The following is a 25,665-nucleotide window of genomic DNA, read 5'->3' on the forward strand; positions in this document are numbered from 1 at the left end:
CTACCCCGACCGTGGTCCGGTCTTCCTCCTCCCTTTTGGCTGGTAACCCTAGGCTTTTTACCCGCCGTGTGCCGAATCGAGAGTAGCTTATCCTAGACTCGGGCCTGTCACATCACACGTACGGGTCTTTAACGCTTGCGACTCAGATAAATCCCGACGGTGATGTCATCCTACCCGACTCGAGTGGCTCATCCGACGGCGACGTGAGACCACTCTACCCGAGAGAACTCCGCGACGTGAATACTCTTCCCCCTACGAGTTTCACTTCGAAGAAGGTCATGTCTTATCCCCACAGCCTCCGTGGCAGAGGGCGCGTTTGACTTGGATACTCCGCGAAGGGAACCATGAAGATATCTTACACACAGACGCGCGACGTACCTAACAACTCGGTATACGCAGAAGTTATTGTCTTATCTTTGTATGCTTTACTGCCAGGATCGGGCGCACACAACTTAGGTGCTACCCGACGAAGGAGTCATCGTACATCGGTCGCGGGCTGGTGCTGGTGCCAACTCCTCTGCAGGGCAGTCATGATCCGGGTGAACCCATCGCTGACCACGCGCCAAGTATGGACATCCTCACACATCCTCTGCACGATGTTGTCGGCTGTCGTGTCTGGTCCGCAGGCGGCAAGCATGTTAGCACGTACCCCTTCGAACCTCGGACAGTTGAACACTACGTGATCTGGTGTCTCTATTGTGTCACCGCAAATTGGACAGGATGGCGAGGCCACGTGTCCAAACCGATTGTGGTACTGCATGAAACATTCGAGACCAGTCAAGAACTGTGTCATGCCGAAATCCACCTCTCCATGTCTCCGGTCCATCCAGGATCCGATGTTAGGGATCAAGCGATGGGTCCACCGGCCACGTTCCGAGCTGTCCCACTGGTGCTGCCAATTGGACATCGAGGCCTCTCTGGCATGTTTCCGCACATCGAGCATGTGCCTGTGCTCGTAGCAGAAGATATCTTCCTCAAACTAGACCGAGATGGGCATGGCCCGCGCCACAACATCAGCAGCTACCGAGGACAGGTATGCGCTGATTATTCGCAGGTTCATCAGCCGCAGCACACTGCAGAGCTTTTGCAAGTTACACTGGGCCTTATTCTGCGAGGCGAGTGACGTGAAGTGACTTGGCCTGCTCAAGGCTGCCGCTTCGTACCGCAAAATGGACGAGGTCACAATCGCCAAGACCCTCCTTCTGCTGCAGCGGATTGCCGATTTGTTCGACATGGCCCGTGAGACGTGGGCCGTAAAGCTCAGCCGGTCGTCGATCATCACCATCCCAAAAGAAATACTTCACTGCCTGTATTTTTCCGTACGTCTTAAATGTTCCAACAGATTTTTTCTAAAATTTAGAACTTTGATCGAGCTTTTTTAAAATTTCCGCTAATTAAGATTAGTGACCCATTCTTTATCAGCCACTGATAATGCATTGAAGGGTTATAGAACTAAGTGACAGACGGCAATTTTGAACAAAAAAAAAAACATAGCTACTTGCTTGCTGATGCTTATGATACCCACACAGCCAAATCTTCTCTGTTAAAATCTAAGTCAAATAATAATGATTTCTTTCGAAATATTCAGCAAAAATGTGGGGATCAATCATGAGTTTAATTTTATTCTGTAAATATAGGGCCGGCAATCCATCTCAACTAAACCTACGCAGTGAAACTGTTAGAATCGATTGTTTGCTGGACTTAAGATTGAACAGTCGCTGTTCCTCCCACCGGCATAACATTATTAATGCATTCCTCCTTGTTAATAAGATGGCAGGTCTTGTTAACCAGATTCATCAATTCATTCAACCCAAAGGCCCAATCATTGAGAATCTCCGACGAAGCCTTTTTCTGCGAGAAGTGAATAACACCGGCCGGTCGATCGGTTTTCACCTTTAACGTTCCAGCATTGACCATCCGCGACAGGTAGTCTTCGCATTCGGCCTCACTCAGGTCCAGCAGCTCGGCCATCCGTTTCAGATTGATGCGGGTATAGTAGTTGCTGATGATTCGAACGTTGTGCTCGATCAACCGATTCTTCAGCTCGGCCCAGCACTTCTTACCGTGGCTCGTTTCCTGGTTGAAGATGTCGAAGGTATTCAGTTCAGCTCCGTATACGGTACACAGGGCGTCGAAGTTGATCAGCTCCTTGCACATGAACAGTCGAAGGAGTTCCCTTTGGGGAGAAAATTGATTAAAATGAAAAATTGAAAGAATGAAGACTACAAACAGAAACTCACTTGTAAACCGGAAGTTCTTCCAGCAGTTTGTTTTTGGAAAGATTGTGCATCATATCGACCTGTTCATTGTCGTACGGCGATAGAATGCAGTACAGCACCGCATAGATCATCATCTTTTGCTGCCGTTCCGGTTCCTTAGTTATCAGTTCCGAATCCACCACAGCCAAGTAATGCCGGGACGTTTTAATGAAAGACGAATCTTTGTCCAAGCGGATCTGCAATTTTACAAATCAGCTTAATTCAATTTAAATCAAATCAAATATTTTTTGCAACCCTACCATTAAATCGTAGTATTTCAGCTTCAGGTCCTGCTGTTCCTGATCGTTGAAGAATTTGATGTTAATCTTCTTGGCGATAATCTGAGTTCGGACGAAGTCCTGCTTAGACAAACAGAGCCGCATCTGTTCCAGGATCAGCTCAACCTTTTCCCGTTTATCCATGGAACCGTACGTTTCCACCTGCAGCTCTTCCATGATGGTGGCCGCCCCGGTAACATCCCCATCGGCTTCCTTAATGTCAGCCAAGATTTTGGTCAAACGAGCCCGCTCGACTTCGACGTAAATTTTACCTTCGGTAACCGTTCTAAGGGTATCGATAAGCTTCAGCTTCGTTTCCTTGTCCGGGGTTTTGTCCACGTAGGTACAACATTCCTGGACCATCTTGGCCACGGCCTGTTTCGATTGGGATCGTCGCTTGACCAGAATCGTGATGTACTCATTTAGATAATTCCAATTTCCTGCCTCGTAGCATATCTGAACAATCGCAATCAGAACCCGGGAGCTGGAAACGAAATCGGCCCCGATACGGGTTTGTTTCTCCAGTGACAGCAAAATTTCCAGTGCCTCGTTGAATTTGTTTTTGTTCTTAGCCATTTCCTTGCAGAGCGGAATTTTTTCATCGCAAGTGGCACTATAATCCACTTCCATCTTAACGATGCGACCCTCAAACGCGTTGATATCCATATTTTGATCCATGTTGAACTGTTTTCCCTACGAAAGAAAGCATTTAAGCATCGACATGACGAAGGCAAATTGAAGGCTTTCGGTCTAGGCGAGCGACTTCTTTTCTAAAATAACCCACAAAATTCAAATATTTCCACATACCTTTAAACCGGAAGTTGACCTCAGGACTTTAGAACAATGTAGCAATCGTTAAACACACAAATCCAATCCTAATTTCACTAGAAAACTTGCAACAATTTCAACCAGCTGGGAGCTAAGTGATGCGGATTATTGAACGTTGGTAGACGGAAAACGACGGAGGACCCGCACGAAAGATGAGCAAGCGAAAACCGAACAATCACAACTTTTGACAGTTGCGCCCTGTGAGAAAAAGTCGGCTGCGTGTGTTTGTTTGTGTTGGTGTAAAAAGACTGAAAGCGACAGGACGCAGCCAAACTGGTATAATTTTAGCTCTGGTAGAGTGATGCTTAATTTTTTTTTAATTTAATTATGATTCGTGAACTCTTTAAAAAAAAATCTACAAAACAGGTTGCTACACTCTTTGGTTCGCACTTTGCATAAAAATAAACATAAATTAAGAAAAGTTATGTTAGACAGTTTCAGTAAATTGTCAAATGTTAATTTTCGCATTTTTTTATTGTAAAAATGAAACGTCAAATCACATATGTAAAAATCAACAGTCCGATTTCCTATTGTTCATTATTATTTTGGTAATTTTCGTCTTTTTTGAAGCCCTGAATTCAAACCTTTTGGTTGGAAGGTTTTTCTTTCACTTGAATAGTTGTATAAAACCCGATTTCTCGGAGTGGGATTTTTCCCGCACTCATTCATAAATTAAGTTTTTTCATTCCAAATGTTAAAAATGCATGGTAAATATGAAATTATACTATTAAAACACGAATCAATATTGAAATGTCACTTTAATTTTTTTTTTAAACACTGCAACACATTTTTCAGCTTTTGCTTTTAAATAATTCAATTCGTTAAACAACTTTGTTGGAGATTTAAAATTTGGATTCTGAATTCCGAATTCAGAATTGAGTTTTAGAATTCAGATTCAGAATTCAGATTCAGAATTCAGATTCAGAATTCAGATTCAGAATTCAGATTCAGAATTCAGATTCAGAATTCAGATTCAGAACTCAGATTCAGAATTCAGATTCAGAATTCAGATTCAGAATTCAGATTCAGAATTCAGATTCAGAATTCAGATTCAGAATTCAGATTCAGAATTCAGATTCAGAATTCAGATTCAGAATTCAGATTCAGAATTCAGATTCAGAATTCAGATTCAGAATTCAGATTCAGAATTCAGATTCAGAATTCAGATTCAGAATTCAGATTCAGGATTCAGATTCAGAATTCAGATTCAGAATTCAGATTCAGAATTCAGATTCAGCATTCAGATTCAGAATTCAGATTCAGAATTCAGATTCAGAATTCAGATTTAGAATTCAGATTCAGAATACAGATTCAGAATTCAGATTCAGAATTCAGATTCTATTAATTAAGATTAATCACCGTGATTTATGTTTGGAAATTAATTTTTACGGCCTTATCGGTGAAAGTTATGTTCTCATAGTGAGAACATTTCAAGAATTGAAAATTATAGATGGATAGAAGAAGATTAGAAGAAAATTATAGGTGTTGAAATGAGCGGGTAGAATTTTTTAAGAAGCATTTTCACCACATACTTAACTTTTGTTCAATCACGGATCAACTATTTTGAAATGTTAGAATCGGACAGGGTTGAGTCTAACACAACACAATAGTTGATCTTGCGTGGTTCGCACCGCGAAACTTGCAGTGCGAACGAACAAAAGGAAAGCATGTGGTCGCTCTGAAAAGCTCCCGTAAACAGTACAACGGTTCTATCGACGTCAGACTTGTACCGGTTGTTATCTTTGCGAGCGATCCAATCGGGTTTGATTGTTTTCGCTTCGGTCGATAGGGTGGTACAGACTGGCTATCGATGCAAAGAACAACGTTTTTGATTTTTTATTAGCCAAATTTTAATTTTATTAATTACGGGAGCTTTTCAGAGCGACCACATGCTTTCCTTTTGTTCGTTCGCACTGCAAGTTTCGCGGTGCGAACCACGCAAGATCAACTATTGTGTTGTGTTAGACTCAACCCTGTCCGATTCTAACATTTCAAAATAGTTGATCCGTGATTGAACAAAAGTTAAGTATGTGGTGAAAATGCTTCTTAAAAAATTCTACCCGCTCATTTCAACACCTATAATTTTCTTCTAATCTTCTTCTATCCATCTATAATTTTCAATTCTTGAAATGTTCTCACTATGAGAACATAACTTTCACCGATAAGGCCGTAAAAATTAATTTCCGAATTCAGATTCAGAATTCAGATTCAGAATTCAGATTCAGAATTCAGATTCAGAATTCAGATTCAGAATTCAGATTCAGAATTCAGATTCAGAATTCAGATTCAGAATTCAGATTCAGAATTCAGATTCAGAATTCAGATTCAGAATTCAGATTCAGAATTCAGATTCAGGATTCAGAATTTAGATTCAGAATTCAGAATTCAGATTCAGAATTCAGACTCAGAATTCAGATTCAGAATTCAGATTCAGAATTCAGAATTCAGATTCAGAATTCAGATTCAGAATTCAGAATTCGGATTCCGAATTAAGATTTTGTAAATTTATTTTTGGTATATCGCTGAAAAAATGCATATTCTTGATGAAAGGATATTCGAAATGAAAATTAATAAATATGGACTGAAAAGTTAGGAGAAAATTTACAGGTGTTGAACAGAGCGATAGAGCATTTTTGTGAGGAAATTTGAGTGTCCAACTTTTTTCGCGCACAATCCAGCCATCACATATTTGAACATGTGCGTTACCTCAACGTGCTGGCGTAGACTTTGTTTATTGATTTAACATTTTATCACAATGCGTGTTTTTGTAATAAAACTATAACCAGATCTCGTCTCCGATAAATATTAGGCACCAGGACGAAGTACGATTAGTTTAAGTTTAAAACTTTTGCAAGTTACATTTAACACGTTTTTTTTTTGTTTCAAACGAGAGAAAATGAAGCAGCTACTCCTAGCACTTATCCTGATTGCAATGATCGTCGTAATTTTGGCAGTTATCCCTGCCGAGCAACAGAAGTTCATCGATTCGTTGGTCCAGGCTGGAATGAGCGTAGAACAGGCGGAAGCGCTGGCTCAAAGCACCTGGAACCAAGTTAAAAGCGACGCATAGAACCCAACACGTGTGGAAGAAACATGGAATGTGCTGAAAGTGCTTCAATTAAAAAATGTTTTGTTTGTTAAAAATGTGTGTTTAATGTGGCTTGAAGTTGAGAAATGGTGATATATACTATGATATGAAATTTAGAATTTTGTTTATGAAAAAAATATTTCAAAATTGAAAGCCACGTGTTCAGTAAAACAAATAGTTCGGCTTTCGAAATTGTTAAGAAAAAGTCTTATTCAAATGTGGCGATCGTGAGTCAAATAAACTTTTGATTGAAAGTTTTATTGTTTGATAACAACCAGAACTAAAATTTTTATAATTCTATTATTTGATTTTGTCTGACGTTTTAGAGTATTTCTTTAAGTTAGAGTCCTTCGAAATAGCATATGATTGTATCGAATCGAAGAGAAACAACAAAAAAACTTAAGTAAAATTTTTAGATCATACAAATAACGCTGCCCTCAGCATGGCTTTGGTGAAGTACCATCTGATCAAACAGAGACATGCTGCAACTTGTCATATTTTCTAATGTCAAAAATCCATTTATTCTTTAACTTGTTTTACGAACTTGTATTTAATTATTTCTTTTCAATCGAATTTAACCTTTAATTAACGTTTTTATCTAAAAAGAATGTTGAATTTCGTTGACGAACATAAATTAAATTAATATGTTAATAATTCAATTATTTGTTGTTACAGAAAAGCTTCAATATCGACGATTCTTTTCAAGCCTTAAACAGCAGGACATAAAAGAAGTCCTCTGAAATTCGATTGAAAGTCAATATGTGAACACCATAGTCCTGCAGAGAGAAGGATGCAGTACTTATTTCAAGATGTTTGTGAGTTTTACAAAAGCCAACAGTAAGGAAAATAAATCAACACTTCATTTCCGGTTTTTTTGCTTTTTCATCCTTCGAACTTGAGCTACCGATATTCTGGTTGGCTGTTGAAGGTTTGATCTTTGCATATGAGAGTTTTCATTTCTTTCCGTCGAGGCAAGGATAAGAAACCATGCTGCGTCCAGGAAATGGAGAATTTTTTTCCATCCGAGCTCGATATGATGGAAAACTTGAAAACTTGACAAAATCAATCAATCTCAATAATTCCCAAGAAGATTTGTTCTATTTTTCTGTTATTCGAAGTTGTATGTGAGTAAGGTTTAATTTTTTTTATATTATCATAGATTTTTTCCTGAAAAGTTCGTCAATGTCCCCAATCGAAAAAAAGACGTCCAGCTTTTTTTATTTCATTGAAATTGAAAAACCACCTGTTCAAATAACTGAATAAGGAAAAAGATGGGTTCGAGATATTTTCGTATCCCGTTTTCGTTTCAGTAAATTTTGTGTCATCATGAAGTTGGTTCTACTTTTCGTTGGTCTGTTAGTGGCCTCAATGGTTTGTGCTCAACAAAATTCTACCAGTCCTTCGAATCAAACCTCCTTGGTACCACCAGAGATTGTTACACTGCGGAAACACCTCATTGCTTCCGGTATGGATCCGAAGTTTTTCGACCGCCAGAGCTCGTTCTTCAAGGGCATTCTGCCCAGACGGAGACGGATTCGTTATGTTGCCACTACACCTAAAGTTGTAAAATCCTAGTTACTTAACTCTGGCAAACTCTGGCAGAGTAGGTGTACGTAGTTGAAAAATATTTTGGTTTTCAATTACACGGAAACAGTTTTGGAATTTTCGATATAACAACTCCATTCAAATGGACGTTCTGTTTTTTAGGCTTCGAAACATCCTTTGAAAGTAAGCTAAACGTCTTTGATAATGTTTTTTTTAGAATAAAAAATATAATAAAAATATGTTTAAGTTTTTAAAGCAGTTTTAGTATTCTTATGGAAATTGTAAACTGAGAAACGAAGAATCTCTAAACCATATTGGAAAAAACATAGTTCTAATGCTGCTCATTTGCTGTATTGGAATCTCTACTGCATAACAATCGCCTGAACTTATGCAATCTGAAGTGAAAAAGAATCATTAAGAATAGAAAAGATTAAACTTTTTTTTAAGACTACAATTGGTTTTGAGATATGAGTGATAGATTAAACATTGTATTTTGTATACGACAAACCATCTTTTTAAACAGCATCAACTGTTCAAAATGATCAGTATTTTGTTTCCAGGTGGTATGTTATGTTACTCAAATCTTTATTTGAACTTGACCGTTAGTGTAAACTAACGAATGCAGAATTTTATATCAAGTAAACGCCTTAGCACATGAATATTCAAAATGCTTTATGTTAATTGGTAAAAACATAACTTAATTAATAGGAAACCTCTATTTTTGAGTGTTATGGACTCACACAAAATTTTATCAAAAACTCTTACTTTATTCTTTTTTGAAGAGATTAGGAAGTAAATTTCACATATTTTAATTTTAAAATCCATGTTAGTTCAAATTGTAAATTTTTGTTTTAAATCACATGTTGATGTGATGTAGGTATAAATGTTCATTGTTCTACGAATAATGAAATACCTTGTACTTAATTCGCACAATAAAAGAATTTTGTTGACTATTCATGAATAAGCATGTAGGGAGGGGTTTTTGAGCGAGAGTAAAGCGCTAATAGTTAAAAAAAAGAGAGAGTAACTAAGTTTACAAGAGAAAATAGGGAATCATTTTACAGAGAGTTGTTACCTAGTACAGTCAGATGTTTTCTAGCGTATAAAGTTAAATTTTAAAGTACACAATGCTTTATTTTATAAGATTTTTTTGATTATTGGATAGAATTCCATGGATCGGTTACGACAGATGCGTTCAGTTTCAATAAACTTTCAGAAATAGATGAGTAACCCAGCTTTCAGCTTTTCGAAATTTCGACATTATATTTTGACTGTCTAGAACCCAATTTTTTCCCCAATAGAATTTCTAGAAGCTTAGTTTTATGTATACCAACAACTCTTGTTCAAAAACTTTATAAATGAGGAAAATAATTGACAGTTTTTTTTTGTAGAGAAATGAATCCAACTTAGATGAAATTTCAGGGACTAGATAAGAGAAAATCGATGTTGAAAAACATGCGAAAAAAATTCGCCTTGTCTCCCGGTGAGACTTGAACCCACATCTTGCGCCTCTCCGGGGCCCATGTATTAACATTCTACTACAGGAGACCAACCTGGCGTTAATACATGGGCCCCGGAGAGGCGCAAGATGTGGGTTCAAGTCTCACCGGGAGACAAGGCGATTTTTTTTCGCATGTTTTTCAACATCGATTTTCTCTTATCTAGTCCCTGAAATTTCATTTAAGTTGGATTCATTTCTCTACAAAAAAAAGTTTCGCTGACTGAATGTTTGAGTCAAGACCCATCTCTGGGTCGCAATTTAAAAATATAATTGACAGTTTTTTTAAAAAATTGCATAAGCATAGGGAAACTTGACTTTCAGTACTTTTTCAGTTGTACTTTTAATACAAATGGTTGGACATTTTCCCCCTAAATTTGAAACATGTTAAGACTAACTCATTGATCAATTTTTATTTATTTATTTTTATTAATATTAGTCCACAAATAACTGAGATATATCAACTTGTATAAAAAGAAAATATTGTTCATAGTTTTCGAATTGTCGTTTGCCAACCCCGCCTTTAGACGCAGTTTATGATTCATCTCTCCTACCTAACTTAGGATTTTATAATCAAAAAATCAATCCAGAATGGTGGAAACTCTTAGACCTAACTGCAAATATTTTTATTAGAGCGATTTCTGAGGTCATCAAATTGATGGTTCTTCAAAAAATAGGTCCATTTTAAGTTTTCTTGTGGTTTTAAGGTTCTCTTAGCTGTATTTTTTTTGACAATTTTGTAGGATAAATTTCACGTACTTTTGGTGCAAAGATTGAAGGAATGACGTTGGGTCGGACGTGATCTGGAATTGCACGAATGTCATCGGTCATGGACAGATCGAATTATTGGGTTTTAGGTCTCTACTAAAATTAAAAAAAAACCAACATGACATGGTCGATGTGACCATAAAAATTTCCACAACCGATGATGTTTGTGTCGACTTTTTTGTACGTCTCGGTGGTCGAGTGGTAGCGTACTAAGATGGTAATAGCTGGTCCATTTATGGTATCCCGATCAGGAGGAAAAAACTGAATTATATCAAGACGAGATATTTTGATAATAATTTTTCCTATCTCAATGAGTTATTATTCAGTACTCGTAGGATGTTAAAATATCTCAAATGATATTATAAAATCTATGCGACCATAGCTAAATTGTATCAATTTTAGATATGCTCCTTTCAAGAATATATCTCATTCAGATAGCATTGTTAGGTATTGGACAGAACAAAACCTATCAAAATTATAACTTTTAAAGATATTAGTGATTAGAGAAAAATTTCTAGTGGAATGTAATAAACCACACTATATGCTAAAAGCATGCTCCATTTTTGGATTCCCAAAAATTGGATTCAATTTTATGGATCTGTTGAGCGAAACTCATTAATGCACGGTTTGGGCCTTTGACTTCGATGTCCGTGTTTCATAAAAAGTTGCACGTATATCAAAATATGATATAATCATTTAATTTTAGGACAATCCGAAAAAAATCTTTATCATTGAAAATGAGCTCAACCCGATTCAAGTCTGTCAATCAGAATAAGATATAATTCAGATTGGAGAAACTTAAAATCGAAAATTTAGAGTACTTAATTATAACTGAATCAAATGAAAATATCTTGGTGAGATACGTTCTAGTTATTATTTTGATATGCTCTCCTGATCGGGATGGGTTCGATTGCCATCTCGGTGTTGAATGTTTATCTTAAGTTGTCCACGTCATTTAATCAGTCTGTAAAGCCTAAATCGGCTAAGGCAGTGTATGTCTTTTTTATATTGATACGAAAATGAGCATTTTTTTGGCAAATTTGGCTAAATTGAGTAAAGGAAGGATCCTCCTGTGATATCTTGATTTGCACAGATTGATATTCCTCTCCAGACTGAGGCCGATGACATAGTGAATGCGATGCGATGCGAAACGGCGAATGCGATTCAATGCGGCGAACCACATTTGTAAAAATGTATGCGAATCGCTTAAACCTGACATACTCAACGCGGCGAAGCAGATGTCAATTTGTGCCGCCGCTCGAGTTCGCATTGGCCGCGTTCGCCAATTCGCATCGCATCGCTCTTACTATGTCATCGGCCTGAGCGTTGAGCTTTTTTTTCTAGGAATTTGCCACTTAGGGCATTCTTCCCTATTCCGTCTTTCATGTGGTAATGCTTTTCAGATTGTTTCTTGTCAGAGTGTTTCTTGTGGTTAGGTTAGTCGAATTGTTTCCGGTAACGGTACACAAGTCCGGCTTAATAACGAACATTTGATCTAACGGAATTCAAGTCCAGATATATGAGGACAGATGTTTCTTATGGTATGTAGATCCGGCTTTATGAGCGTTGAGCATGGCGGTCCTTGCCTTTTATAGCTTTGAATACCCGTCGTTCACTCATCTGATTGCGTGGGTTTATTCTCTTCTTCAGGATGCTACACCTCCTCATAGCATTTTGATAGGCGATTGCTAAATATTCATGATATGAAATAAAAAAAACGATCTAAAATGGTACCATTTAAGATGATCTTATGCAAACAATGAAGTGATGATCTTCCTACAAGTTATCATACCTCTATTTGCCATTTAAAGTAACTCCAATAAAATTCTCAACGTTTTAAAAAATGTTTTTCCTCTTCAGTGGTAAAACAGACAGCTAAATTAGTGAGACGCACTTTGAGAAAGAAGAGTGTGTTTTGGTAAGAAGTAGCAAGCTAGTAGTAGTACAGTAGTGGTAGAAGAACAGACAGACGTCAAAAGTTGATCACCCGAAAGTGATCTAAAAAAGGGAAAGCTCACTTAAGATCTGTTCAACTACTCGAATATGAGCTTAATTTCTCTCTGAAAATCATACGTTCACAAAATGTAGCTGTGTGAATTCTCTCATTATACGGAATGTTTGTTTTGTATTCTTTGCTATCGTTCGCAACTTTTTACACAACACAACTTGAAGAACAGTCCAAACCAATCCGCCGTGCTATACATATCGCGACAATAAAACCCCCCGCTAATCGAATCGAAATAAAGTTGGTGTTTTTTGAGTTAAGTTAAATCGCCGCGAATTCTAATTTAGTTCCGAAAAAGTGTTCCGGTCCCAAAACATTTGGTCCTTCGAGCCGGATGACCGTCCGGAAAGTGGTTCCGGAACATAAAAACGGACTTTAAGTGAAGACCGCCGATCGGCCGAGTAGCAAAAGTGTGAACCATTTTGCGCTCACAATTTCGCCATAGCTGTGCTGGACAATTGAACTCAAGTGATTGTTGACGCTAACAAAGCGAGTGCATCGTTCGCCATTTACGCTTGGCTTGGATGCAATTAAGTGCATCGGACAACAGTTGTCAGCCATCGCGAAATCCTTGAAGTGCGAATACCAGAAGCATACTCGTGAACTAAAGCAACGAAAGTTCAGCTGATCTAGCAGCAACAAGGCAGAGGACAGCTGATCGGCCAGCAACCCAGCTGATTTACAACCAGCAACGACGCAACGTCTGAAGGAGCAGTTCTTTGGAATCTTAAGAGCAGGAAGTATTGAAGAAGGCTTGGTGCATGAGGCCAAAATAGTGCAAATAAAAATAAAGAATTGAAATTGAATTGCTGTTTTAAGTTGCATGAAGTGTGTGCCCTGTCCGTTAACTATAATTGGTCTTGGATTTCTTATTGGCATTTTTACTTTGCTTTACACATTGGTTGTGCCCACTCGCTGCTGTCAATATCGGGTTGCTAGTCTCACAAATTCGCGTCGCGATCGGATGGAACGTCGAGTTGATCAAATTTAGGTGCATATACCCTAAGTCAGAAGCACATAAGGTGCATGTCAGAGCACATTAAGGTGCAAGTCAGTAGCACAGAAGGTGCTAGTCAGATATTTTGGTCAGAACTATTCAGTACTGGACGGATTGGGTCCAAGGTGTTTGAGTTTGTCAGAAAATACAAGTTTGTTGAAGAATTTAAGTTTGAGTCGGAAACTAATCAGAATTAAGTCTGAATGGTCAGAAATTAAGTTTCAGTCGGAGATCTTATCAGAATTAAGTCTGAATCAGTTTGTGTCGGAATTCTTAAGTGAATATTTTCGGAATCTTGTTTGAAACTTGTCAGAATTGAGTCTGAGTCAAAACTTAAGTTTTTGTTAGAAATCTTGTCTGAATATTGTCGGAAATCTCTTTCTGAAATATTGTCAGAAATTAAGTCAGTGAAATTTGGTCTGAAACTTGTTAGAAATTGAGTCAGTTTACAAGTCGTCTGAAAAATTGTCAAATAGTAAGCCTGTGTCAGAAACAACGTGTCAGTTTAAGAACTTGTCTGAAGGTACAAGTTTGAATTCGTCAGAAATTGAAAATTGTTCGATATTTTGTCAGAAATTAAGAACAAACTCCTGAACTTCAACGATTAATTCGCCTACGTCAGCATTTGAGTCAGAAATTCGTCAGTTTTGGACAAATTGGGTCCAAGGGTGTCAGATTGTTCGGAAATTTGGAAATTGTTTTCTACATTTAACCCTCTTCGGGTTGAATTGCAGCCTTGTCAGCTCTGAAGCGTCAGAGTGCTTGAAATTAAGGTAGAAGTGAATAAGATTTCCTGTCAGAATGGCGAAAAATGTTCAGTTGAAGTTTCTACAAAAGAGAGAGAGGCAAATAGTGCTTCTTATGAACAGTGCCGAACGTTTTATACAGAATTACGAGTCAGAACGTGATGAGTGTCAGATTGCTTCAAGGCTCGGAGCCTTGGAGCCTGTGTTTGATGAATTTCATGAAGTGCGCAGTAAAATCGAGCTGATATTTTATGAAAGTGAAGAGAAGAAGGCCAAGGATGCCAAAGATGAAGCTGAAGCACAACGTGAGGAAGAAAACGACAGGCTGCTGCTGAGTTTTGAAGACCGTTTCTTCCAGTTGAAGGGTGCTCTGTCGAAACTTCAAAACAAACCTGAGCGAGCTCCGAACGTAAACGACTCTTCACACAGCCAAGGCCATGCCTCCATGGGGTCGAGAGTTAAGCTGCCAGAAATCCGATTGCCCAGTTTCAGTGGAAAACTTCGCGAATGGGTCTCGTTCCGCGACAGTTTTCAAAGTTTAATCCACAACAACGGACAACTTGCACCCATGGAAAAGTTCTCATACCTCAGGTCATCATTAAGCGGCGAGGCACTCGAAGAAGTTCTCTCTATAGAACTCTCAGACGTCAACTACACTGTCGCCTGGGAGATTCTAACAGAGCGCTATGAGAACAAGAAGCTGATAGTGAAGGCGTACCTAGACGCACTATTTTCACTCGAACCGATCAGAAAAGAAGGGTATGAGAGCATCAACAATCTCATAAGTGAGTTCGAGAAGAACTTGATGATGCTGCAGAAGGTCGGCGAGGACACTGATGGTTGGAGCACAATTCTGGCACACATGCTTTACTCGCGACTGGACTCTGTCACCTTAAGAAGCTGGGAAACTCAACACAACAGTAAGGAGGTGCCAAAATACGAGGACATGAAGAAGTTTCTGCGCAATTACTGCTCCGTTCTACAGTCAATTGCCCCGACGAAAGAACCCAGCTACAACATACCAGATCATCATCAGCCAAGAACCCAGTCAGTGAGCTACACAACAGTTAAGTCCTCAAACCAGTGTCCATTCTGCAATGAAACATGGCACTCACCATTTCACTGCCAGAGATTCCTTCGATTGAAGATATCAGAACGTGTTGAAGCCGCCAATCGAAGTCGAGTCTGCAGAAATTGCCTACAGCCAGGTCATTTTGCGACGAACTGCACTCGTAGCAGTTGTCGATTATGTCAACAAAGGCATCACACTATGTTGCATGCTACGCGATCCTCCGTTCCAAATCCGTCAAATCCGAGACTCAGTCAACTGTCAAACGCACAACCTATTCAAGAAAGCACCCATATTAATCCACAGCAAGCATATCAACAGCAAAGACAACAAACCATGCCAATAGTTACGGAAACACACACTCAACCACAAAATGCAACACACAATTCACCAAACACAACCACACAAGTCAATTCACCTATGCCAAGCACAAGTCAAAGCTACGCAGCACTATCTGTTAAGCCTGCATCGAATACTCTGCTTCCTACAGCTCTTATCAAGATCAAAGACCGCTACGGTAACGCTCTGACAGCTAGAGCCCTGCTAGACTCTTGTTCGCAACACTGTTTAATGACAGAAGAGTTTTCGAGAAAGCTGAAGCTCGAAGAAACACCCACGTTTTTGTCAGTCCAGGGTATTGGGTCGTCTGAGTCAGTTTCAACGAAGACCATACATGCTGAAGTCTGTTCACGTTCGCCAAAAATATCTGGCTTCCGAGAAACTATGCAGTTCTTTGTGTTGCCCAAACTCACGCTGCAGCTACCCTCGTCATCGTTTCATCCTTCGCCCATGTCGATTCCCGATTCCTCTTTGCTAGCTGATCCTTACTTCCACGAATCAAAGCGGGTCGATGTCGTCATTGGTGCTGAGTATTACTTGAATTTGTTGAAGAATGAGCGAAGAAAAGTCACAAAGAATGGTCCCACGCTTCAGAACTCTGTTTTTGGTTGGATTGTGTCAGGTCGAGTGGTCGAATCTCCGCTAAAAATTGCCCATACCCCAGTCTGTTCGTCAAGCACTTACAGAAGCAGCTCACATGGCTATAGAAGCTGAAAACATGTCACGTTGAGATCACACGCTGAATTGAAGAACCCACAGTCAGAAATGAAGAAGAACGATTTGTCAGTACCCTACCAAAGAATGAGTCAGTTTTGTGTCAGTCGAATGAGTATGAACAAAAAGTCAGATTGCGTCAGATGATGAACTAAAGTTAAGTTGAACCTTTTCAGTATTCTCGATCTTCCTTAAGCCCACTCGTTTGTTGAGAAATCAAACGAAATTGGAATGAAGCACAAGTTTATTCAAATCCCAAATCGTTTTAAGATTCGTGAGTTCTTTAAGTTTCACATGAGAGCATGATTTAGTCCACATTACGAATCATATCGTTTGAAGACTCTTAGCCTCTTCTGCTGTTCCCCCAGATCGCTTGAAGAATCATGCCTTTTTAAGAATCATATCGCTTAAAGAATCCATATCGTTTGAAGACACATATTTTAAAGGTTTTAAGTCCACACAAACTTATCGCTTGAAGTTCCACCAAATCGTTCTAAGTACTCCATTTTGTTTGAAAAAATCTTATGTTTGACGTACGCAATCTTTGAAGAAACATAGCCATGCAGTTTAAGCTCCATCATATTGCTTGAAGATTCATATTTGCTTAAGAATTCCAATCGTATTGAGAATTGGATCATATTAAGAATTAAATCGTTCAGCTTACCCTATCGTTTGAAGTTATTATGTAATTTAAGAGATCCATATCGTCTGAAGAACCATCCCTTAAGTTCCCTATCGTAACTTCTAAAGAACCACTATCAAGTCGGTTGAAGCATACCCTCGCTTTAGTAACATTTAGTTCGAGAATTACCGTCTGAAGGCTAGATCACCCCGTACTCCCACCCTCAAAAGGTTAAGACTTCTCGCTTGAGCCTTAGAAGCTCCTCGATTGGGTTTATGTTGTCATCATACTAATAAAGGTCAACAGATGTATTTAGGAGTTTTCGCGAAGGCCAAGCGCCTTCGCATCCAGGGAAGTCCCAATTTATTGAAGAAAGTACCAAAATCCTAAGCACTTTCCCTCCGTACCAGGTACCATGCATCGATTCAGGATCGGCAACCTACATCAGCTGTCGTCGCCAATACCGAACAACCTAAATCCATCGATCATTCGCGGAGCACCAAGATCAAACCCAAGTCCGTGTCCAAGGTCCACCGGCCTGATGAAGGTTAGCATTCGGGCAAAAATTTTCACCAGATGTTGGTCCGACACGAATTCCGTCAGAAGCTGGGTTTGTTAGCTCCACACCCAGCGGGCAGATTCGAACATCGTCGTTTCCGGTCCGCCACAAACCTTCTACCGCCGACGAGAACCAGCATGCACGAGCACGAGCACGAGAACCAGCAAATCCTAAAGCCTGCATTCGTTGGCCATCACCACACTCATCGTCGAATGAATTCGTTGGATTCCGTTCCCAAAAGCCGGTCAAAATTCGTGATACTTCAGGGTTGCTGTGTAAATGTCAGCACCATAATCGTCATCATTAAGCAGCAGATCTACAAAAACAAATAATTGATTACCTAGTGCTAAGCTAGCACACATGAAATGATTTCGCCAATTGCTTACCTGATCAACTCATATCGCACGATACCGAAAAACATCAAGAAACACCACAGTCCATCAGTCACACCAATCACCTCTAGCACCTGACCAATCAACCTCTAGCACTACGGCTCCAATTTTCATGTAATTCATCAGTTGCACGGGGAGAGACTGCAAAATAAACAATCGATTCAGCAGCGTTTGCAGCGAAGTTTATGTTCATGCACTGGAATATTGCCGTAATGCTATCGAGACTTACCTTGGTAATTGAATGCCTGCATCCCAGAGTAACAGCAACATAAATCATCTCCAGAATAAATTGAAGACTAAGCGTTCTCAACGACTCCTGTTCAGTTCCTTCGGCCAATGCAGTATGAGCGACGTCATAACAAACTAAAATGTGCCACACCCATCGAACTGGGCAGAGTGGCAGAGAGCTGCGAAAACAAAAAGAAGATCACATCACCGCAACTATCGAGAAGAATATCACCAACAGAAACATCGCGACGTTGGCAATTTTACAGACCATCGAGGATGAATATGCAGTTTGTCCTTACTTTGGCAGTTTCGGGTCCATCCTGAACGGGAACAAGTCAGTCAGCAGCCAATAGTTCAGTCCCAGCGGTTCCATTTCAATTTAACAGCAGCGACACCGACCCAACAGCAACAGCAAAACACACTACACTACACTCAACACTACATTACTTTACATAGCAGTAGATAGTTGTTAAGAACGAAGCAGAGTAGCGAAGAGATCAAAACAGAACAGCAATTAGAAAAGTACCGTTAGTCACAACAAAGCATACCACCGTAAGAAATTATTTTGAAATGAGATTTCAAGGCGGGCGGCGTATGTTTTGGTAAGAAGTAGCAAGCTAGTAGTAGTACAGTAGTGGTAGAAGAACAGACAGACGTCAAAAGTTGATCACCCGAAAGTGATCTAAAAAAGGGAAAGCTCACTTAAGATCTGTTCAACTACTCGAATATGAGCTTAATTTCTCTCTGAAAATCATACGTTCACAAAATGTAGCTGTGTGAATTCTCTCATTATACGGAATGTTTGTTTTGTATTCTTTGCTATCGTTCGCAACTTTTTACACAACACAACTTGAAGAACAGTCCAAACCAATCCGCCGTGCTATACATATCGCGACAATAAAACCCCCCGCTAATCGAATCGAAATAAAGTTGGTGTTTTTTGAGTTTAGTTAAATCGCCGCGAATTCTAATTTAGTTCCGAAAAAGTGTTCCGGTCCCAAAACAGAGTGAATAAGAAAAAATCACGTTATTAACCTATCTAAGCCGTAGTTTAAAGGATAGCCGCCATCAATATGATGAATATGAACTATTCTACTAATTTCTCCTAAAATGAAGAAAAATCTTGGGAAAACCCGGAAAAAAATGTAGAGGGTTAAAAAATAGGGAACTTTTGACAACGACGATCTCTTTTCAGACCCAACATTGCCAAAACATTTAATTCACTATTAGTCAATCGATTCAGGTTCAAATTTTCATGAGGGCATAATCCGGATTCAACAATGAACCTTTTTTTCATTTTTTTGTCATTTTTAAGCACTTAAGCTACAAGTAAACAAGAAAAAGTTCATATTAATGTGCAGCTGACAGTATTGTCAACGAAGTTGTAATCCGAAGTTTTCGCGTTGGTGATTGGCAACCTTGCCAACCAGTGACGATGAAAATTTCATCAAACACCTCGGTAATCGGCAACCCTTTCTTTTGCTTGGTTCCGACACTTGGAAGATGTTTGATAGATATCTGGTCAACATAAAATGTCGTTAGTGAAGTCGTCGTCGCTGTTGTTGACGAAAAACCTATTTGGAGATTCAGCGACAATACTGACTGAAATTCATAACAGAAATTTTAGTGTTTAATTGAACCGCTATCAAGCTGTAAAAATTTGCATCGTCATCTTTCAATAATTAATGAATTTAAATCGATTTCTTTTTGAGATTTTTTTTAAATCGTTTTTTTTTAAATATTTATCATCTAGGTCAAATAAAGGGTACCAGTCCAGTACTAAAGCAGGAACACTAAGATCAAAGATGGAAATTTATTTATTTATTTATCTTAAACTTATCAACAACGTCAGAAAAATAGTTCAATATTGTTAGCCAAAATCGCAGATAAGATCTTCAACTATAAAAAGATTTTCGGAAAAATTCTTGGAGCGAGAAAGTAAAGAGAGAAAACTATATGATTTAAAACGAGTGGTGAAACTGAGCACCTAACTTGAGTAAGAGAGCGTCACAAGTTTTTAATGTAACGGAGCTCCCCAGGATTAGGACATACATCCGTCACCCGAATATGGGTCCCGTGGCGACGAACGTGTTAACCCTCGAGTAGTCGGACTGTTCTAGAACGAAATACGCTTGACGGTTCACAAAATTGATGTTCTTAACCCATTAATGCATGACTTTATTTTTGAAAAAGGAAAGCAATTATTGAAACAATGAAATAATATAATTTTAATTCGAAAAGCAAAATCTCAACAGGTTTGAAGCCGTTAGTTTGAGTCTTATTAAAGTTATAGCCCTTACCTATATTAAAGTTAAAAAATATTTTTTCAAATTGTTGATTTATTTCCATACTGTTTTGCAAATTTCTTCCAAACATTGTTTATTACGTGCAGAAAGATATTTGTGATTGATATAGATTGGAATTTTTTTAAAAATAATTTTGAAAAATGAAGAAATAGCAGCGATTGTGCTATTTTTCTGCATACTTTCTCCTATAACTCATACATCCATTAAAATATCGTAATAAAACTACCATGAATCATTTTAATTTAATCTCAAGAATATATTTTCCCAATATGTCACTCAAAAATATCCACGCTTTTCCTGGATATTTGAATATAGATAAGTGTTGTTTTAAAACACCCCTTTTTTAAAGCACTAAAGGGTTAATGCATTCTATTGAACTGATACTGTCAGTGAAATAAAAAGAAAAGTGATTCCTTGGCAATTCTTCGATAAGCTCTGGAAATATTGATTTGTTTTAATTTTTGAATATTCCTAGACAGTGGCCCTTATTCTGCGCGTGAGATGACGATAGCTCAATCAAAGTTCATCCATTTCAATACAAAATTAATGAATTCGGTAGTTAAAACAACCATAAAAAAGGTTATGGGAGGTGTATCTTTTGAAAATTTGAAATTTCCAAGCAAAGCTTGCAGCGATCTCGTACGTGTTCCAAGCTGTAATGAACTGGTTGTATATTAAGCGATTTTTTATTCATGTCCTAAAAAATAAGCCATATTGGAAAAAACATGTCATGCACATTTATTATAAAAATGAATCAAAATTTTTTGTATACAAATTCTGAGGTCTAAAAAGCTTCGTTATGATTCAAAAGTCATTCATTTGCCGAGTTTTAAAGTAACGTTTACGTGGGCCACTTTTAATATCTCAGATGTGTGTTGAGATAGAAATCTCAAACCAACTGTCATCGTCTTCGCTTTGCGTGAGCATATATTCCTATATGTTGTTGACTGGAATTCGCATCATATGCTTCTTTTATATATTGAGCTAAAAAAAGTTAGAAAAATTCACTTACATAATTAAAACACCCGCTAATTCCATCGATGGAAAACCAAAAGTGCATAACAAAAATATGCTCATACGCTTATGATCTTAGTTTTGTCATGATCTTTCACGAAAAGGAATTTTTGATGAATCTTTAATAAGTCACACAAACGCAACCAATTTGCAAATCATAGCTTGTGGGGAATCGTGGGCCACACATCTTGAATCACCTATATTTTTATGTTTTTATACATATTCAGAGCTTAAAATACGTTTTACCTATCTGTAAACTTTTCTTATGCCAAATGAAATGTTATGAAAAATATTTTGTCCATTCTATATAAGAAATTTTGCCAAAACGTTCGCGAGCCAGGTTTTGGAATCTATGCGATCATACACAGCTCTCTTTTTTTTACATCATCTGAAATTGCTTTAAAATAACGAAATTAATTAGGAAATCACAGTTTTGGTTAAACTCATAAATTTTGCATGTTATTTGGTCAATTTGGATTTGGTGGCCCACGATTTCCCACTATTTTTCAAAATCCAAAAAATATTGCCTTTTTTCCAACAGTCAGAATTTTGGGAAAATTATTAAAAATTTAAAAAAATATCTTATGATACCTGTAGAAAACCATAACATTTTTTATTTTCATTTTATCTTTTATAATAAAGAAGTTATGGAACAACGAAAAAAAGTGGCCCATGATTCCCCACTCTCCCATACTAATTTATAAGCTCAGTTAAATGAATTTCTGGCAGAATAACTTTGTCCAAGACCGTAACTGAATATCCTTTCAGGTAATCGAGCTACTGCCTTCAATCTCAAAAGCCATAACTGTATATTTTTTAACGGCTATAACTCGGTTATCTGAAAAAATGATAAGTAACGGTTTTCGACAAAGTTGTTCAGCAAGAACTTCCTTTAAAGAATTTATGAATTAACACAAAAACAAATAGATGGATCGGTACCAGCAGGCCCGTGCGAAAAACCCGTCTATAGAAGGGGGTTTTCGAAAATCAAATTTAGCTAATAATAATAACAATACCAAAAAAACTCAATAAATAAGAAAATGTATTTGTAAAATCAATTTCTTATTCAAAGTTATCACACTACTCAAAAAATAATAAATTTTACTGAAAAAATAAAGCAAAACTTCCAAAACAAATATACTGGAAAAACAAAGCAAAACCGATGAAAGTTTCAAATCAATGATATTTTCGGTAAGTCATTGATAAATTTTTCAAAATGATGTAGCTTATTCTGAACTAGAAGTTTGCTCAAAAATAATTTCTAAACAATCTATAAAACAATTCTAAATAACAGTCTAAACAGTTTAAAAAATTTAAACAAATATTCCCAAAACACAGATTTTGAAGAATTCTGAAATGAATTAATTCCAAAAAATGTCAGATCAGGTAAAAAATTCACCATGATTAATTGTTAGAGAAATAAAAATAATTGTTATTTTTTACATATTCATCTTAATTTACATTTCTTTTCTTCATTTTCAGCTGAAGGGATGATTAAAAAATTCCGTTGTACTATTATGAATTTGAACAAAGAAAAAGTCGCGATTTGAAATGTGTTTTTTTATTATGATAAAAATTAAGGGCTTATGTTTTTAGAACACCAAATATTCAGAACTATAAACATAGACAAACTTATAAAAATTATTCCTAAAAATTTCAACAGTTTGACTTTGAAATTCGGTAAATTTATTTAAAAATTTGAAAAAAAAACTGTACTATAAAATTCGGTAAATGAAATTGAAAATTTCAATTGAGTAAATTTAAATTTTTTGCTATTTGAAAAAGAATTTTTTCAATAAACACGGCTTACCATTAAAATAACTTATTTATAGAATTTAATCGATTACTTAAGGGAAAAGGATTTTGGTGCTTATGTTTTAATCATTGATTTAGTAGATTATAGCGTACTGAACTCGAATCTTTTGTCAAATTGAAACAATCACATTTGGTTTTGGTGATATGGAGCTTAAAAAGGTGTCAGTTTTATGTGAAATCAATCATTGACAACTGATTTACTATCAAACATACATTTCCGATTTTGTTTGTTATTCTTCATTCAATTAAGGAATAATATTTTGATTATGATGATGTATGATCTATAAAGTAAAATTTATCAGTTTTGAAAAATCTAGACAAATATGATTAGGTTCAAGTATTTTTGACATTACATACTGAAGAAATTTTCAAAAAACTTGATTTCATTTGACAAATTTGTTGAAACCTGCAAAACGATTAAATTTAAGCTTTAAAAAATATCAAAAATATAATTTGATTTAATAATTTTTTCAAAAACTCGTTATATGAGAAAAAATATGGAAATAGACAACTTCTGTAACCTTTTTCGCTGAACTCAAAATTCCTTGATGTTTTGAAGAATGTTTATAATTGTTTTAAAATTTTAGTTTTAAAATGTTATGTTTTTGTTTCAAAGTTTCGTCAAAAAGTGCCAAACTTTTTAAAAAAATATTAACTTGGTTTCAAAAGTTATTTCAATAACAAAAGCTGATAGAAAAAATGCATATTTAGTCAAATTACTTTTAAAGTTCATTTTACCTCGAAAAAATGTAAATTTTGTGGACTTGGGTAATTTTTCAAAACTTTTATAAATGTGATTTTGAGCATTGAAAAGAACAACGACAAAATTTAAATTGAGCCTGAAATTTGTTTTTATTGAAGAATATTCCATATCAGCATAACATTTGTAATGACATAAATGATTTTTTTAATCAAAACTTTTAGTTATAAAGTAGAAGATAGTAGATTTTATATTTGGTTTGCAAATACTGTGAACCATCGTGAGAAGTAAACACCTGTTATTTCCACTTCCATCTGTACCGTTGAGCCGTCAACACGTACGCCGGAGCATCGTATCGTTGCTGTGTACCTGCAGGAACATTTTACATTATTTATTTTTTCCTTACCTGTATTTCAATCAGCACTTTTCAGTGCTAAAATTATTTTCATTTTCTTTTATTCATATTTTCTCTTTTCTTTCCAGCATGGGGAAGTCTTCGGCCGGCTCAAGGGCCGGAAGAAAACGGATTGCTGAACCTAATCCAGGGCCATCTGCCAAAAAAGTTGAAATTTCCAATTCATTCGATGTCCTTCATAACATCGGTGATGAGGAAATATTCATATTTAATTCTGATAAGAGTACTAAGAAACCTTCTTCTTCTTCTTATACTCTTAAAAACGAAAAGATTCCACCAATAACGGTCACGATTCCTGACTTCAATGCCTTTCGAAAAGAAATCGTCACTTCCGTCAAGGATGTGAAGATTTCTTTTCAGATCGGTCGAAGGGGAACTGCTCGTATATTGGCGGAATCTTTTAATGATTTTCAAAAGGTTTTAAATTATTTGAATAATAAAAAACACCAATTTTTTACATACGACACTAGAAGTGATCGTCCATTTAAAGTTGTACTTCGTGGTCTCACTGGCGATCAGACACCGGATGAGATCACAGCTGAATTAAATTCTTTGTTAGGTTTTTCTCCAATTCAAGTAATTCAAATGAGGAAAAGAACCAACACGAATAATACCAGTAGTGTTGGTTTTGCTCCTGAACTTTATTTGATCCATTTTAAAAAGGATCAGGTTAATAATTTGAAAATTCTTGAAAAGGCTCGTCTTATGTTTCATTGTCGAGTCAAATTCGAACCTTTTCGTAAATCTTCTACCAATTTTCTTCAAAATATTACGCAATGTCGTCGTTGTCAAGCTTTTTGTCATGGCACTAAAAATTGTAGAATGAATGCCAGATGCATGTTTTGCGGCTCATTCGATCATGAAAAATCTAAATGCCTTTTTGGTGGTGATAAGCCAAAAACAGAATTTTTTAAGTGTGCGAATTGCGCAGGTAATCATTCCTCGAATTCTCTAGACTGTCCCGTTAGGGCAAAAATTGTTGCTTCTAGGAAAAATCCCAAAGTTTCCAGAAAAGTTTCTTCTCCTCCTTCCTCTTTTTCGTCTTCACACGTCAGACCGGCAAACAACCTGCCTGTTCGCAGTCAGCCTCGGCCTACATTGGAATCACGGCTGGGTAATACCCGAAGTGATTTTAATGTTACCTGGGCTGATTCTGCGCCTCAGACTCGTTGTTTATCGTTCTCAGAGGTGGTTGAAAATGGGTTGCCCTCTTCAGGTTTAACTAATAAAAATGGGAAAAAACCAAGTCTCAACGTTCATGCGAAGGCTTGGGAAAATCCCCGAAATTCAAATACTTGTTCTTCTTCTTCATTTTCTGATCCTAACAATTTTGTTGATTTGGGTGAGATAACTGAGGAAAAATTAAAATTTTTGCATCAAAATTTAATGGAAATGATGCAACTTATGTTGAAAGCAAATTCAATGTTTGAAGCTTTCCAAACTTCTTTTAATTATGCTAACAAAATTATTATGACTTTGCG

General features: G+C 37.1%; 2 protein-coding genes across 2 annotated transcripts in view; both read right to left on the minus strand.

Annotated features, from left to right (window-relative positions):
- LOC129757474 (ankyrin repeat domain-containing protein 11) overlaps positions 1–25,665 on the minus strand; it is a 452,887-nt gene that overhangs the window by 154,721 nt on the left and 272,501 nt on the right. The gene's annotated exons all lie outside the window — the stretch shown is intronic.
- Positions 1,599–3,533, minus strand: LOC129757476 (26S proteasome non-ATPase regulatory subunit 12). Its single transcript, XM_055754715.1, has 4 exons — positions 3,344–3,533; positions 2,519–3,229; positions 2,241–2,455; positions 1,599–2,176 (listed from the first exon to the last, which is right to left on the minus strand). The coding sequence occupies exons 2-4, from the start codon at positions 3,212–3,214 to the stop codon at positions 1,702–1,704; spliced, it is 1,386 nt and encodes a 461-aa protein (XP_055610690.1). The 5' UTR covers positions 3,215–3,229; positions 3,344–3,533; the 3' UTR covers positions 1,599–1,701.

This window comes from Uranotaenia lowii, chromosome 3, assembly GCF_029784155.1.
Source record: "Uranotaenia lowii strain MFRU-FL chromosome 3, ASM2978415v1, whole genome shotgun sequence".
Taxonomy (NCBI): domain Eukaryota; kingdom Metazoa; phylum Arthropoda; class Insecta; order Diptera; family Culicidae; genus Uranotaenia; species Uranotaenia lowii.

Excerpts from the sequence above, each read along its gene's own strand:
- LOC129757476 (XM_055754715.1), bottom strand. The coding sequence starts at position 3,214 with ATGGATCAAAATATGGATATCAACGCGTTTGAGGGTCGCATCGTTAAG. Across the intron at positions 2,456-2,518 it reads TGAAATACTACGATTTAATG|ATCCGCTTGGACAAAGATTC; the intron begins GTAGGGTTGCAA and ends GTAAAATTGCAG. Across the intron at positions 2,177-2,240 it reads GAAGAACTTCCGGTTTACAA|GGAACTCCTTCGACTGTTCA; the intron begins GTGAGTTTCTGT and ends TTCTCCCCAAAG.